The sequence below is a fragment of the Ambystoma mexicanum genome, chromosome 2q, assembly GCF_040938575.1.
Source record: "Ambystoma mexicanum isolate Mex_15411 chromosome 2q, UKY_AmexF1_1, whole genome shotgun sequence".
Classification (NCBI taxonomy): Eukaryota; Metazoa; Chordata; class Amphibia; order Caudata; family Ambystomatidae; genus Ambystoma; species Ambystoma mexicanum.
Window position 1 is genome coordinate 640,638,140 of NC_090924.1, and position 17,519 is coordinate 640,655,658.

The window sequence follows — 17,519 nt, forward strand, 5'->3', positions numbered from 1 at the left end:
TTGGGAAGACCGTCGATGAATCCCTCCAGGCCATCAAGGCCGAGACGGCCGTGCCTTGGGCACCCTGCAACAACACAGGCCGTCCTTTCGTTCCTCAAGAGGAAAGTCTAGCAGTTTTTTTAAGGGTTTCGGCAGGGGCTCATCCTCTTACCGCCAACCCTCCCGCTCCTTGACCCAGGAAGCCAGCAGGGGTTGTTCCAAGTCCTTCGGAGGTGGCTGCCGTCGCCAAGGCTCCCAGGGCAGCCAGGACGTCAGGCCACCACTGCTGCTCCCTGGTGGGAGGCCGGCAGGTGAACTTCATCAGCTTGTGGGAGACCATCTCCACCCACCAATGGGTGCTGGACACACTCACCCACAGACACACCTTGGAGTTTCAAAGGAATTGTCATCGAATACCACCGGTGCCCCGACAGGAACACATCTCTCAGCTGCTGCTGGAGGTTCGGGCCATGTTAAGGCAAGGGGCGATAGAGCTGGTTCCAAGGCGACTTCGGGGCTCTGGAGTTTACTCAAGGTACTTTCTCGTTTACACAGAAGACCAGGGAATAGAGGCCCATTCTTGACCTACGACGACTCAAGTACATAAAGTCCCAGAAGTTCTGGATGGGTCACCCTGCAGCACGTGCTCGGCCAGCTGGAGGAGGGAGACTTTGTCATTGTTGGATCTAGAGGACCTGCACTTCCATGTCCCCATACACAAAGGACACTGCAAGTTTCTGCGATTCATTGTTCAAGGGAAGCATTACCAGTTCAAGGCTCTTCCCTTTGGACTGAAGTCGGCACCCGGAATCTTCACCAAGTGCTTGGCTCCGGTGCCGGCCCATCTATGACTGCAAGGGATCCACGTGTACCCTTACCTGGACGACTGGCTTATCCGGTCAAGATCAAGGGACATCGCCGTCGACCATACGGTGAAGACCATCCGCTTGCTGATGGAAATGGGGTTCTCAGTGAATTCTGCAAAGTCCTGCTTGACTCCATCGCAGGATGCGCTGTTCCTGGGATGCAGGCTCAACAGTGTCCTGCCTGCCTTCACCGTCGGAGGAGAGGGTATAGGTCATACTAGGCAAAGTGCAACTGAGGGTCGCCACAGTGAGGACCATCAAGTCTCTACTCGGCATGATGTCATGCATATACCTGAATCGGCTCTGCAGGTTGTGGATGCGCCCTCTACAGGAGTTCCTCTATGCCCGTTGGGTCCAGGTGTCCGGAGGCTTCAGGACAGGATCGCGCTCGACGAGGAGTTCTGTTGAGCGATAAGGTGGTGGGGCGTGCGCCTCAATATCGCCAGAGGCACGGATTTCCAGAGCCCCTGTACCAGGAGACGGTTACGACAGACGCTTCCCTTGAAGAATGGGGAGCCCACACCGGACGTCTTCACGCCAGAGGCCTTTGGCTGTCGAGGAGAAGATGCTACACATAAACATTCTGGAACTACAGGCAGTGTTTTGGGCCCTCAAGTCATTTCTACCGTCCAAGCGCAAAGGGGTGAGGGTCTTCACGGACCATACCACCACAATGTTTAACATACAGAAACAGGGGGGGCACCAGATCCCAGCACTCACCAGAGAGGCACAAGATTTATGGCAATGGGCAGTCGCCCAGGGGATGTTCCTCATTTCATTTCATCTGTCGGGAGTGAAGAACCCCGTTGCCGACTCTCTCAGCAGGGAGCTGCGCTCTTGCGACGAGTGGGAGCTTTCAGCAGGATCAAGTGGGCAACCTGTTCCTCAGATGGGGGAGTCCCCAGATCGATCTGTTTGCGACAGCGATGAACACCAAGTGCCAGAGGTTTGCCAGCAGATTTCCCCAGCCGGGGAGCTTGGGGGTGGGGAGGGAATGCATTCTCATTCCCTTGGGAAGGCCTGTTTCTGTATGCGTTCCCTATGTTGCCATTAGTACTTAGTCATCCATAAACTTAGCCAGTACCAGTGCAGAATGATCCTCGTCGCACCAGCTTGTCCGAGGCAGATCTGGTACCCGGACCTTCTCAGCATGTCAGCATCACCTCCAGTCAAGCTGGCAGTTGTTGCGGATCTTCTCGCCAGGGAAGGAAGCGCAATTCTGCACCACGACCTTTGGTCTCTGAACCTGAAGGCCTGGCTCCTGCAGCATTCGAGTTCGGTGGCTACGACCTTCCGGCGGACTGCAAGGAGGTACTCGCCAAGGCCAGGGCGTCCTCTACTGAAGTGCTACGGACACTAATGGAAGCGATTTGCGACTTGGTGCCGTTCAACGAAGATCAACCCTCTGAGGGTCACGGCCCCTCAAGTACTTCCGTATTTATTATCATTGGCTAAATCGGGACTGGCTCATGCCTTCATCAAGGTACATCTGGCGGCTATCTCCTCCTACACCAGATCTCTGGGACAGTCTTCACTGTGGTTGCATCGTCTGGTTAAGGAGTTAATCAAGGGACTGTTCCGCTCGTTCCCGCCGTTGAAGGCTCTGGCCCTGGAACTCAATGTGGTGCTGACTAGGTTCATGGGCTCCATTTGAAGGTTCAAATTCAGCTCTGCTTAAGTTTGTCGTGGAGGACAGCATTCCTCGTTGCCATCATCTCTGCAAGACGAGTAGGTGAGATTCAGGCCCTGTCATGCAAGTGGCTTTACCTGACTTTTCGCGAGACGAGGGTGGTGCTGCGGATGCACCCCTCCTTCATGCCCAACGTTCAGTCAGAACTTCATATCAACGAGGCCTTAGTGTTACCTGTGTTTTTTCTGACTCCTTCGTCACCGGCTGAAAGGACTTTGCACTCGCTGGATGTGGCTAGAGCTCTGAAGTATTATGTGGCCCGCATGAAGAGTTTCTGGAAAACTTCTCTGCTTTTTGTGACCTTTGATCCTGTGAACCTGGGAAGGCCCTGTCCAAGTCTTCCATTTCCAGGTGGCTCTCCGGCTGTATCACCCACTGTCACTGGTTGGCAAACCGCCTGCTGCCTGGCTGTCCGAGAGCCCATTCTACCAGAGCGATCGCTGCTACAGCAGCATTCCTGTCTGATGTGCCACTGCTAGACATCTGCAGGGCTGTTCGGTGGAGGTTCACGCACACCTTCATGGAAATCTACGGCATTAACAGGGATTCCAGGGAGGAGTCCAGAGTCGGGCAAGCAGTACTGCGTAACCTGTTCGCTTGAAAGTGTGCCTGGTGAGGATGTAAGAGATTGCCACCTCCTGTGGCTGTGCATGTATGTACTGCTATGCATTTTTTATTCATGAGCATGTTAATCCATGCCAGACCCCATGCTGGAGAAGGAACAAGTTATTTACCTGTAACTGGTGTTCTCCAGCATGGGTCTGGCATGGATTCACATGCAAACCCTCCTGTCTGACCCTCTGTGGCTCTTCTCTTGGTCCTACTGACACTTTGTGCTACCAAATCTGGAGATGGCTGCCAGAGAAGGGGCTTGGGTAGAGGGCAGTCATTTGCTGGGGGCAGTATGACCCAGCGCTCAGTGATTGGTTTATAGGAAAAAGACGGTTTAGAAACTAAACAGTTTTTTCTTTTATCAAGGATACCCAGCCTGACGGGCGATATTCATGAGCATGTGAATCCATGCCATACCCATGCAGGAGAACAACAGTTACAGGTAAGTAACTTGTTCCTTCTCTTGTCCTTCGGCCTTCTTGCTGGAATTGGCGTATACGAAATACCCTCTCCCGAGGAACGCTGCTTTCGTGGGCCATGGGGTGGTCTGTGTCTGGCTTTGGAGGTTGGGACTGTCTGGTACAAGTCCACCTCATGGATCCTGAATATTTGTTCCTGGGCAGATTGTGTGGCCAGTGTGTAGCCATGATTGGATAGCTAATGCCAGTTTGAATGGTGCAGATCCTTACCATAGGTACACCTGGGCAATCTTCCTGTCCAAGTATTGGATAAAAGGATTTATCCTGCAGACATTCCACAAATCTTTGTTGGACCCAAGACCCATGTGAAGAAGTGCAGCCGCTAACAACCCATAGTATACCTTTGCAGCTGACCAGGATCAACTCCAGTGAAGTCCTGCTCCTCTGCCTGATCTCAAGAAGACCCTAGTTTCTGCTTCCACCCCTGGACCGATGGGAGTAACCAGTCTCTACATCTGCTTGAGGGATCCATGCCTTCTCGGGCTTTCAAAGTGTTCCTGGACCAATCCGTGGTCTGCGGAGCGCTCTCCTAGGCTGCCCCACTGCAGCAGTTGGTGTTCTGAGTCAATCCTTGGAACTTTGAGAATCTTCAGCTAGTACTAGAAGACATCCTGCATCAACGGAAGCGGTGTAGGAACCTGCTTCTTTGTTTGTCCGTTCAGGATCGCCCATCTCTGCCTGATCGTGGTGACTCCAATTGCGATCTATTGTGTTCGCTCCATGGAGGTCTCTTGAGGTTGCCTGCTCCGCAGAGTTCTTCATTTCTTCCCAAGGGTGTTCAGCTGGAATAGTCTGATATGAAGTACTTAGTTCAAATGTTGTTACTATTGATGATGGAATTCTTTGTAAAGGGTCCAATTCTTGTAAGGTTGGGCTCCAACATTGTAGATGGCGTCTTGTTGAAGGATCAACAATAATTTATTGCACTTGTACTTTTTTTTTTTTTCTTTCAGTGAAACCTAAACGAGACCATGTTCTTCATGTTTCATTTCCAAGGGAGTGGAAGACTAGTGATTTGTACCAACTTTTCAGTGCCTTTGGTAAGTAGCGGAAGCTATTCTATTGTGATCTTTTATGTGCTCTACTGTAAGAGGAATCTTCCTTCAGATCTGTTCAGATCTGTTCACAGAACTTCCTATACATGAACTGTATCCTTTGGAAGGTAAAAGTACAAAGTGCACATTCTTTTCCATTTCAATTGGATGGTTGCGACAACTGCAGTTTCTTCTTCAGTTGCCATTTTTCTAATGGGAGATTTTTTTGTGTGCCTAAATTGATAAGTGGGTTTATGGGTTGGACTGAGAAGACTGAAAAGTTCTCTGCTTAATCTGTAGTTTTTCATACTCTTATCTGAGGACATGTAGTCATGTGAGATTTGTCTGTATGCAGCCGATTAGATTATGGCATGTGCTGGTTTGCCTCCGGATTACTTGTCAGCAATGTGTAGAATAGTTTAACTAGAAATTCAATCGTTTCTCCAAAGCAGATTTAATCATTTGCAGTGTTTGGCATCCTGAAAGCATATTCTTGTCTTGTCAGTACTTCATCCCCTTCACAACCCATGTGCACTGCTGGTCTAGTGGAAGACCATGAACTGGAATCTGCACCTCTCAGCACTACGTTTGTTCACTGTGCTGTCTACTTGCCAATTTCTATACGTTGTACTCCTTACTCCATGATGCCGATTTCCTCGAAGAACTGAAACCCAAATGCCATTTTGAATGTTCCTGTGGTGTGGGGTATCATGCAGCCAAATAACCTCTCCTGGCTGATTCACAGGAACCCCTTGGATCGCAGTAAGCATTAATTTACCTTCCTGGTGTTATGCTGTATAATATGCAGCAAAAACAAAAGCTTCCAAGATGCCACCCATGTAGCTTAGAATTTTAGCGATTCATCCTGCACATCAGGGTTTTTCCCAGATGTTCAGGCTAGGTTCTTAAGACGTGCCGTTTGATAGTTCACATCTATTGTGCTCCAAGGCTGAGGAGTCTGGAGAAACTGCAGGCATCTAAAGCAGCTGCTAAATCGTTAGGAGCAGCAATTCGTCAACTGCAACAGAGCCACTCAACCGCTCAAATTTGGAGGGTGTCACTCTTTTCGGTTATATTAGTCAGTCGCTAGAACACTGCGACAGATGGCTCAGAGAGGTTAGAGAAGACTTCCTCATGGTGCACAAGGATGTGGAGGTAAACCTAACCACAACCTCTGCCTCGTTGCCTTCTGCTGCAGCCACAGCAACAAAACTGCTTTAAATCCTTGCTCCACAAGACGGTAGAGGCAGACAGGGTGACCCAGCATCTTGAAGAATGGTGAAGTATTACTTCAGATGCTTGGGCCCTTCAGACATGACTGCAGTGCCCCATTCTTAAGCCCCCAGATTGTTCCCCAAGCAGTCAATCATTCTGGGAACAAGATCTGCTCCTTCTGCAGGAGATTATCTGCCTGCTGGAGAAAGGTGCTATGGAAAAGGGTACCTGTAGCAGAGAGGAACCAGGGATGATACTACTCTTATTTTCCAATTCCCAAGAAAGACACAGGGCTGGAACCTAATTTGAACCTGAGACACTTGGACATGTTCCTCAGGAAGGACAGATTCAAGATTGTCACTTTTGCAGATCCTCCAGGCCCTTCATATCCAAGATTGGTTGGTGTCACTCAATCTTCAGAATGCTTATTTCCTTCGGCCCTATATATTCCAAGATCAGGAAGCACCTGAGGTTCGCCATTGGCAGTTCTCACTTTCAGTTTCGGGTATTGCTTTTCGGGCTGCTCTCTGCCCAGAGGGTCTTAACCAAGTGCATGTTCGGTGGTGGCAGCAAATTTAAGGAATTCATATCTTTCCCTACCTAGACGACCGGCTGATCAGGGCTCGTTCTCCTGAACAGGCCGTGGAATATCTCTTCAGCAACTGCCACTCTTTACACAGGCTGGGCTTCTCGCTCAATTTCAAGTCGCCCCACATGACATCTTCCCAAAAGATTCAATTTATTCAACCAGTCCTGCCCCCTGAGGGAAGGAATCGGCCTATTTTGCAGATGGGGGCAAAAGTTTCAGGACTCAATCATCGTCCAGCCTTCGATTTTTCTGAGGTTGCTCAGCCTCATGGCATCCTGCATTTTCTGTCGCCAGAGGCCTGCCTAACGATGAGGTCCCTGTAGTGGGCCCTTGGATCCCAATGGTCGCCGTACTCCGGCAGGATGACTGACCTTCAGGTCCCGAACAAGGTTGCACAGGATCTCCTGTTGTGAACCTACAAGAAGAATGTAATGAAAGGGGAACCTTATTGGCAACCATGGCCGGAGGTGACAGTATTTACAGGCTCTTCCCTCAGAGGATGGATGGCCCACATGAACGATCTGTCACTCGCTGGTCGTTGTTCTCTATCAGTCAAAACTACCCTTAGCCCTTTTGGAGCTGATGCCAATTAGACTGGCACTTGATGGTCTTTCTGCCCTCTGTGGAGGGGAAGAACGTCCTGATAATAACACAGGAGAAAATCTATGCCAATCAACTCCTCATTCACACCACACCACCTCCACGCCTATCAGAGCTTGCACCAGTCCACCCATCACCCAATTAGACTTCTGCCTGGTATCAGAATTCAGTCACCAACATCCTCAAAGGCCTATAGCCATCCCCCTACAAAGGAGATGTCTGTCCGACACCCATCATCAAAGACTGCAGAGACTCTCAAAGCCATAATCAACTTCTGTGTCGCAACAAAAACTGTCCCAACCTCCTTGAAAGAAGCCTGGATTCTCCCACTGCATAAACCATCCCTCAATACCACCTTCCCCATCAATGACCGCCCCATCACCACCGTACCCTTCATCCTGAAAATCCTTGACATGCAGCATACATCCAGGTCCAAAAATACCTCGAGGATAACCACATCCTGGGCACCCACCAATCAGGCTTCCGACCAAGGCACAGAACTGAAACCGCCTTGTTGGACCTGAAAAACCAACTGGATGATACCAGAGACACTGGCAAACTCTACCTGCTTCTCATGCTGGCTGGACATATCGGCAGCGTTCGACCTAGTCGACCACCAGGCACTCTGCAACCACGTCACCACTACAGCAAACTCCTCCCCTGCAGCCGCAGACTAGATCAGATCCTTTTTGGCAGACCGAGCCTCTTCATGGATGATCGTATTGCCCCACCCATGCCAGTAACCTGTAGAGTCCCACAAGGATCATGCATCTCCACAACCTGGTATAACCTATACTAAAACTTTCTTTGATCACCGGGATACCTTTGGCATATCCTACACAAATTATGCCGACGACACCGAAATCCTTCTCCCTCTCTCAGGCACCTACCACTTAGATGTCTCAGCTGTCAACTCAGTCTATAACTTTGTCCAGAACTGGATGGTAACCAAATATGTCTAAATAGTGACAAAATTGAGATCCTCATTGTAGGCTCGCACACCACTCTCTGCAACATGGTTCCAGTTTACAAGGCCTTTGACATTGATGGTAACATGATCCAAGCTGTTACCAATGACCTCGCACGCCAGGTCAATGCCATTCCTTCCTCTGTGGCCTACAGCACCAAACTTCTCAATGCCAGCAAGCCCTTCTTCACCACAACCAACCTGCCTCACCATAGCAGAGCCATCACCGGAGCCAAATTGGACTACTGCAACACCCTCTTTGCAGGCACTTCGAAGCGTAACTTGGGCAAGCTTCAAAGTATCCAAAACCATGCCCTCTGGGCCACCCTAAGCTTGTCCACACAGCCATGTTCCAGAAGCCAGAAAAGATGCCCACTGGCCTTCTTCGATCTGCAAGCAGATCAAATTCAAGACTCTCTCCATTGCACACCGGTGCACCACCAACACTGCCCCGGCTTACCTATCACACTGTGTGGGGAAAAATACACCACACCAACTTAGATCCACAAACTGCCACTTCCTCAGAGTGCTTCACTTCACCAGAAAGGCAGCAGGAGGATCAGGCTGTTCTGTCATTGCTTCTAAGCTCTGGAACAATCTCTCCATCATCCAGAGAAAGGAACCTTCCTACTGAACTTTCAGAAAAAAACCTGAAAGGTGTGGCTCTTTGCCTAAAGCTCAATGAGCGAAGACAATTTGATACCGCTCTCCCTTTTTCCCCCCACGCCCCGACTGTACTTTTCATGTATACACTTACCTAATGTAATTGACCCCTAGATACTGAAGAATTCAGTGTGCTGCAACAAATGCAAAAATAAATCCAGTGGCCATGTATTACATCAAAGAAACAGGTGGTGTAGGGTCACTACCACTGTGCAGAAAGGCAATGCAGCTCCGGTTTTGGGCACTACGAGAAGGAATCTGTCTGCTTTTCACCTAGCCGTAGAAGAGAACATGAAAGTAGAAGCTCTGAGCAGGTAGGGCACAGTCTTCCACAAGTGGAATTAGGCTCAGGAAGTCCTTTTCGAGATCTTCGCCCTTTGGGGAACCTCTCAAGTGGATCCACGTCCAGTGTCAACAAGAAATGCGACCTGTTCTTCTCCAGGGAATTTCCTCAGAGGAGCTCTGGGGGAAGCATTTGTGGTGGATTGGGATTTTCCACTTCTGTACGCATTCCCGCCTGTCACTGTCATTTCTCATGTCATCAGAAGGTTGAGGAAGTTTGGGAAGTCCTTGATCCTGATTGCTGCGGATTGGACCAGGAGGATGAGGTACCCGGACCTTCTAGACATGTCCATCTGCCCCCCAATCAATCTTCCCCAGAGAGTAAACCTGCTTTTGCAAGACGGGGGCCGCTTCACCCAGAAATCTTAACTCTGAACCTTCATGCCTGGTTTCTGAGAGGTTAAAATACAAGGGTTGGGACCTTCCAAGATGTGATGGAAGTGTTGCTTTCTGCCAGGAGACCAGTAATAAAAGCACTATACTGCTGCCGTTAGATTACATTTTGTAGCTGGTGTAGAGGTAAACATATTGATGATTTATCTTGGGATAGTCCCTCTGTTTTAGCTTTATTACATCTGTCCCATCGGGGGCTGCAGGTGTCGACTGCAAAAGGTTATCTGGCGGCGCTGTTGATTTTCAAGCACTAGCCTAAGCAAGGCGCTTATTTTAAGTTTACTATTGCTCAGTTTCTCAAGGGTCTTACAAACATTTTTCCACTGGCTCCTTTCGTTGTTCCGGCTTGGCGATGGGGCGGAACATACATCCGAAAGAACATTACCAGGGGTAAGTAGTTTATTCTTCAATGCATGCTTCACCTGCCATTTGAAAAATGTTTTAAGACCAGCATGAACAGTGCATATACTGACTGTATCCAGAGCATGGTGTGAACTGCTCCATTTGTCACTCCTTCTCCAGCAATCCCTCAAGGACCATTATCGAAGGTGAGTAGACTTGGCTGGATGAGTATACCATCGCATCAAACATGGCTTCCGTTTGGAGCCTGGCCTCTCTTCGCCACAGTCCCCAAGAGTGTACTCCCTCTTCTACGAGGTCGAGGTCTCAGGAGGCTATTCCTCATGGCAAAAGGGTGAGGAAGTGCCATTCCACCCATGCTTGGGCTGCCAATGTGGAATGGGGAAACATTAAAACATCCACTCCTAGATAGCCACATCGATGACCGTCCACGTCCGTGAAGCACTCATTGACAATTTCCAGCAACTATGCCATTAACCCCATCTTCATAGTCCCAAGGCTCCGTCCACCGCATCATTGATGCAGCTCTGTCGATATCTGGTCAGCGGCAACTGATTAGCAGTCTTGTTGTGGAACGCCTCGTCTGAGTTCAATCAACTGCTATTGCGATTGCAGTTCCATTGATGACAACGGCTGCAATTGCAGTCTTCCATAGCAATCACTTCTTGGCCGAAGTAAGCAGCCCTTGTTTACAATGGCTCCATATTTCCCAACAGTTATTCCAGGTCCCTCGCAGGTGCTTCCTGAAAAGATTCTGGTGCATGTAATTGCTTTGCTTCAAAAGTGCAGAGAAAATACTTCAGTCCCAGCACACAATATGAAGAAACCTTACATGCTGAAGGGTAATTATTGACGCAAGACACTGAGTTACAATATAAAATGGCTATTTATGGCCTTTCTTCTCAGAACAGAATACATAAACAAATCACTGCAATGAAAATAATGAATGGGTAAATGATTACTACATATATAAGCAATGTAAAAAGTCTAAAAACACTGCACCGTTGAAATCGCAGCCAAAGAAATCCTCATCTCACCAGAACTGCACTGAAAAGCTCAGAGCGGATAGGCAGAGAGATGTTGCATCAACGGACATGGAAGCAGTGTGTTCAATCTTCCCAGAAGCTTTCTGCCTAACTGCTGTTGTGCTCTTCGTTTTAAGCTTTCCACAAATGCGTTATGGCATTTTCCAGAACTTTATGCCTTTCAAAGTCTACATGTTGCCAGTTCCCATGGGCCCCCGGCCGGAGTGACCCATGACAACCTCAAGAGGAAAACATTTCCCTTTCTCATGGAAGCGTGGAAAAACAGTGTAACTTTCCCTCGGCTCTACAACGTTATCAGGCACCAGCTGGCATCTAATTCAAAACAGTTCTTGAAGCAATGCAGAAGCGAGAAATCATGTTTGCCAGTGGAATGCCCGCTGCAAAGAAGTAATGTGAACCACGTTACGGGTTCACATCAGAATACAGTTTTCACTGAGGCCTGAAGAAAAATGTCCACTATGGCTCTTGGAGCACCCAAAATGCACTGCGCACAGGCGCCATGTTGCAATTAAAAGCATTACAATCCACCCTTGCACATTTGGCTTCCATAACGAAGTGGCACTAAAGCTGGTTACTGAAACTGATGAAACTTCATAACTAAACTAAAAATGCTTTGAATACAACAAACAAAAAATGTAAATCACAAAAATCCTACAAATACAAGCAAAGGCATAAATCAAAATTCCCCCAATATCTGGAATACAAGAAAACAACCAGTCCCACCAATTCCCAGTGTGGTATTACTGGTTTTGTCAAGTCCTTCAAACTTTGGATGTGGTTTTCCAGACTGGTAATGGTCACTCGAGTTGAAACAACCCATTCCTTCAAATGCATTACACCCAAAATTGTTTGAATATCAAATAATCAATAGCGGCTCTATTCTGCAAGGCTGCTTTTCTCATAGCGTGGCTATCTAGAAGCAGTTCCTCTAAGGCTTAAGAGTTATGATTCAACCCTTTTACTACTAAGCATGCTGACTTAATCAAAGATTTATAGCCCCCAGCAGCTAATTCCCAAACTCCCATCAATGAATATGCAAGGGCCAAAACCTCTGGTTCTGTCAACAGAGGTACATTTGAATCACAGTCTGGGGATAGCCCTATAGATTCAAAAATGGATCTTCACATTCAATGTAATGCTGGCTGTAAAGGAAGCATCATTAAACCAAGCCGTGTATAAGCACATGGTCCATTGCAATGTGCTCATCTGTCAAACAGAAATACAACATGTTCAGAACCTTCCATGTGAGATATGCCCACATGTTCACCATTTGGGCATTGATCAGTAGATATCTTTGTCATGCTAAAGACATTTCCCCTACAGCCGGTGTCATTTTTTTTCTTGAGCTTGAACTAAGCATGTTCTTAACGCTTCGCAAATTATTTTCTTCGTGGCTGGTGTCTGCTTCGGCTCAGGCGACCCCCGGACATCATTCCTCCGCATCGCCAGACTTGCATTGGTTGGCTACGCAAATACGACATCTTGTGTTTGTTGCAGAGTGTCGTTTGACCCTTCCAAATGGAGTCCATTTAGTATTACAATTACACCAGCCAGGCACAGCTTATACAAGGGAAACCCAGAAAAGACACATCAGTGTTCATAATCATTCTCTTAAATGCCATTTTTCTTTGGGTACATAGTCACATTTTTTTCTGGCCAGGCTCCATTACTAAAACTACTTGGTCCCTGCCAGACGCTATAACCTCTGCGGGTACAGGTGGGCCACTTGGTTTCTCTACCCACACCTTTGCACGTAGTGGTGTGCGGTCTGATGAGCCAAAACCACGGTCCCCACAAGCAGTTGGTATCATAGGGGGCTTCCCTTTTCTGATCATGGACAATTTGACTTGACAGGTATGACAATCAGTTGGGCTATCCTGTCTCCTACATGGATAGGTAGTATTTGGTCACCATTGGTCATTTAAATAACTTTGAATTTTCCTTGGTAATCTGCATCTATCACTCCTCCCAGTACTTGGATGCCCTTTAATGCTAATCCAGATCTAGTGGCAATCAATCCCATGTGTTCTGGAGAAATCTGTACTCCAATCCCAGTTTCAATTACTAATCTACCTCTTGCTTCAAATTTGATTTCCTAATAAAAATGGAAGTCTACCCTTTCAGATTCTGGAGTTGCGCTGTATCTGGGGCTAAAGCACTTGGCGCTATCTCCCAGTATATTAAGGTCTCTTCAGCTTAATTAGATTGCATCTGTAATGCAGGTGTCGGAACAGGCGCGCCAAAGGTGTCTCATTCTCAGCCAATGGTCTGTTATTCAAAATGTGCACAGCATCAAACACAAGATCACGCCAGCCTACCAAACTGTCATTGCCTGATTTGTGCAGACTTTAAAAAACGAGTTAAATCAAAGCCACCGCTTGGTTTTGATATGGTACATGGTTAAGCCATTCAATATTCTTTACCTGACATGCGTATTGACAACTTTTAGTAATTGGCATAGGACCAATATAATTGATCTGCCAGATTTCATCCGCCAATTTACCTCTTTGTAAAGTGCCCTGGACAATGACGGATGTGTCTATGCTGCTGATGCCGACACACATGACATTGCAAAATGATTGTTTTCACTACTTCTAAAGGGATTCTAATCCCTCGAGCTTTTGCCCACCTGCAAGCAGCTTTCACTCCCGAGTGTCCACATTTCTGGTGTGCCCACTTGGCCAATCCCTCAATCGCCCTCCTGATCCTCTGCGTCCACAGAGGAAATCTTGGTGTGTTCGTCTGGAAGAGAATTGAACCAAAGTACTAATGAGTCAGTAGGACAGTGCACATCCACATGATACATTGTGTCCTCACTTTGTGTTGGCATTTCCCAGATATCTTGCCACAGTTCCTTTCCCTACAATTCTTTGGAATTAATTTTCCACCCATTCTTTTGCCATGCCGGCAGCCACAGAGCTAGCCCATTGACCACTGAACATTCATGTGTGTACAGATGACATAGACCAGGTATGTCCTGTTTAAAAGCTTGATATACTGCATAAAGTTCTGCAAACTGACTGCTCTTCCCTTTACCTGACGTTAACATTGTTTCTGTTTTAGGATTATATGACACTGCGTTCCAGTAGCGCTCAGTTCCTATGTAGTGAGCAGAGCCATCAGTGAGTCAGGCATCGTCTGTCTGCTCTACTGTCCGATCTCCATACAGTATTCCCCATATCACTGGAGACTCGTGTATTCCTGTATCTTCCTGCGGTATGTAATTTGAGGTCTGATCTGGTTTGTTCATCTAAATCTTGGTGTCAACCAGATTTCATTTTGTTGGGAAAGATGAATGAACACTTCAAAAATGCACATAACCAAATTCTTTTGATGGCAAGCTTAGTTCTGTAACCTGCTGGTTGCATCATCTGTGCAACTGGTGCTCAACCCATGAGCTGATCCCATACTCCTTGACTCTATCTTATCAACCTGTTGCTTTATAACAACTACCATGAAAGTGACATGGCTGCAAACTACAATATTCCACTTAGTTCACCTAGCTCTCTACCTACACCATCCACTCTGCTTAGTCCCTTACTTTCTTTCCTCTTGCATAACAAATACACAAAGCTAACTAGATGTTAACGCAGAGGCAGTGGTCAATAGTTCCATCCAGTCTGTACATCTACAGATCTGCTGCACTACCATACACCGTAGTTAGCCTCCAAAACTTGCTGTTATGATTGGATTATATATTCGCACCTGTGGAAGAGAACTGGCCAAACGGTTTTCAGAGCCTTTTTATAACATGTATTTGTGTCCATTCATGCACCTAAACTTTTACATTTTACAGACACTCGCCAAGGACTTGCAAAGTCTATTCTGCCACTCACACAGGCTAGTAGATTTTATGAAGGGTGAGTACCATTTGGACATGTTTGAAACTTTTATTTAACATTTATTGTTTGCCATAAATGTTAAATAAATGTTTCACTGTGCGTGTCTGCCCTCTGGGTGGCAGCAGTGTGCCAAAGTGGATTTGTGGTGACTTGGCACCGTTTCGCAAGAAAAAATAAATTTCAATGTATGGTCATCCATTGTGATGGGACGAGTGCATTTCTTTGAGGTTGAGTAGGTAAACTAAGTTACGTGACCTGCTGATCTAGTGGAATTGTGAAGAATTTGCAAGGCACGGCTCATCTGTCTGTCTTCAGTGGTAAACAAAACTGCTCTATAGTTGCTCATTTTATGTCTTGGGTACAAATAACGTCCACTGACATTAAAATATTAGTACAAAATTGCTAATCAAATGGGTTTGTTTGCTAATCAAGAAAACTTTAATTAGAAAACTCTGCTAATCAATTTTTTAAAACTAATTTATGCCTTGCCTTGTATCCGTTTGCTCCCCCAAAACTGATTTCTATTGATGCTGCTGCACTGCACTGTCTTTTGCCAACTCAAACGCTCTCTGTTGCTCCTCGCCCCACTCAAACTCATACTACTTTTGTGTCACTTTGTAAAGTGGGGCCAATATTTCCCTAAATGTGGTATATGCTACCTCAAAAATCCAACAATCCCATAAACTGCTGAGCTTGTTTCTTGTTCATTGGAGTGATACATTCAAGTATCTTTTGTCTGGCTTTCGGCACAATTTCTCGATGCCCATTATGCCATTGAATTCCAAAAAATACTACAGTCTCGGCTGGCCCTTGAATTTTGTTCAGGTTAATCTCCCAGACTTCCTTCAACCCGTCAGTGAGGACTTCCAACTGATTTTGCACACTTCGCTCATCCTTGCTATGGTATTTTATCTAAGTCTATGCCACCAGCCAGTGACAGAGGGTGGGTTGAGCTATGCAACCTCCCCACAGGCAATCTCGTGAAGATATACTGGCGCCCACACCAGGAAAATAAACTGCTCCTGGCACTCTTCGGCAATTGGCACAGAGAAAAGGGCATGAGCTAAGTCTTAACACAGCATGCCAGGGTCCCTCAAACTTTTGTACATTCTCAATCAAGGTGATAACATCTGGGACTGCAGGGACTAAAGGGGAGAGTGTTTGTTCAATTCTCTATATTCCACTGTCATTCTCCAGCTCCGATCCCCCTTTTTCATAGACCAGACATGATTATTCCAAGCAGTAGTGACTGAGAGTAATAATCCTGCCTCTACATATTCTTTAATGGTGTCTGAAATGTCTTTGACCCGCAGGAATGCAGTATTGCTTCATAGACGCACGCTTCGTGGCCAAAGGCACGTGCTCCGCAGGGATTTTCAATTTGCCTAAAATAACTGATGTACAAATTAATGACATTTCTGCTTTTTCGGATTGCTTATCTTCATTTCCACTCCTGTCTGTACTGCTGGCGTTTCCTTTCCCCCAGTAATAGTAAAGTGTCGACTTTTAAATCTTGAAAGATTTCCATGAATCAATGAGGCCACCGCCCGGGTTTCGTTCGAAGCTCGGACCTCTTGTTGTTTCTGTTTTTAAAAGGTCCACGGATCAAGGTTCCTTTTTTTACCATACCGGTCATGGCCCAATTCCTGAAAGGCCTTCTCAACAAATTCCTGCCAACTCCTTTTGTTCCGGATTGCGAACTTAACCTTCTTCTCAGCTTTCTTATGGCGGCTCTATTTGAGCCTATGCATTCTTGTTCACCTAGGGTGCTGTCCGTTAAAACTGCCTTTTTGATTGCCATCACATTGGCCAGGAGAGTTGGTGAGCTGCAGGCCTTATGCTGCAAGCCCCCCTTTTTGCATTTCTTCAGAGAGAAGTTTTCTCTTAAGGTCCTTCCGACACAGGTTTGTTCCAAAGGTTTTTTCAGAACTTCATCTTTCGCAGTCTACTGACTTGCCAGTGTTCTACTCTCGTCCCCCACCCTTCTAAGGAATAACAGCATTTTCACCATCTCGGTCCTAAAAGAGTCCTCAGCTTTTATGTTGCCTGCACAGAAAAGTTCAGGAAGACGGACCACTTGTTTGTTGCCCATTCTCTTTCACGCAAAGGTCTTGTGATTACCAAATGGACTATCTCGTGCTGGATCATTTTATGCATCTGAGTGCTATCAGTCGGCAGGAACAGAAGTCCCACTGGTTATCAGGGCCCGTTCCACCAGGGGATTCTCTTCTTCCACAGCCCTTCAGAGGTGGGGGTCTCTGTTCTGGACATTTGCCGAGCTGCCACATGGTCCTCTTTACATAATGTCACAAAGCATTATGCTCTCTACCCTGCACTTGGGGCTGAAGCACGTTTTGGCAGAGTGGTTCTGCAGAACCTGCTAGTGTAATCCTTTCTGCCCTCCTCCTTTGTCTTACTGCTTAGGGAGTCTATCAAGATGAGGAATCTGCGGGGGGGAGGGGGGGGAAGCAATCCATTGAAGGAGAAATTATCTTACCTTAATGTTCTTTTTATGGGTTAATCTCCCACAGATTCCTCATCACTCCGCCCAGCCGTCCCCGCTTGGTGTTGTCACCTTTCGCTCCTGATTCCATGTAGTACATTGGCGATGGCTTTGGGGTGCTCATCTCAGTTGTTCAAATAAAAAATAGATGTTTTTTCTAATTGAAATGTTTTTAACCTAGCCTCCTTCCGTTTTCCTATCGCTTGAACCGGAAAAATTAGGAACTGAGTCATGGAGCCTAGTGACGTGGTATATGTATAGCGCATGCTGTCCCTTCCAGAGCAGACGATCGACCACCACGCAATATGGATCGATGATCGACTGCCGAATCGAGGTCCA

General features: G+C 47.0%; 1 protein-coding gene across 2 annotated transcripts in view; it reads left to right on the forward strand.

Annotated features, from left to right (window-relative positions):
- The window catches only part of PARN (poly(A)-specific ribonuclease), a 1,047,754-nt gene that overhangs the window by 723,645 nt on the left and 306,590 nt on the right, over window positions 1-17,519 (forward strand). For both annotated transcript variants that reach the window (XM_069647825.1, XM_069647826.1), the window contains exon 20: window positions 4,580-4,666. In XM_069647825.1, the coding sequence (XP_069503926.1) occupies window positions 4,580-4,666 (87 nt within the window). The remainder of the gene's footprint in view (window positions 1-4,579; window positions 4,667-17,519) is intronic.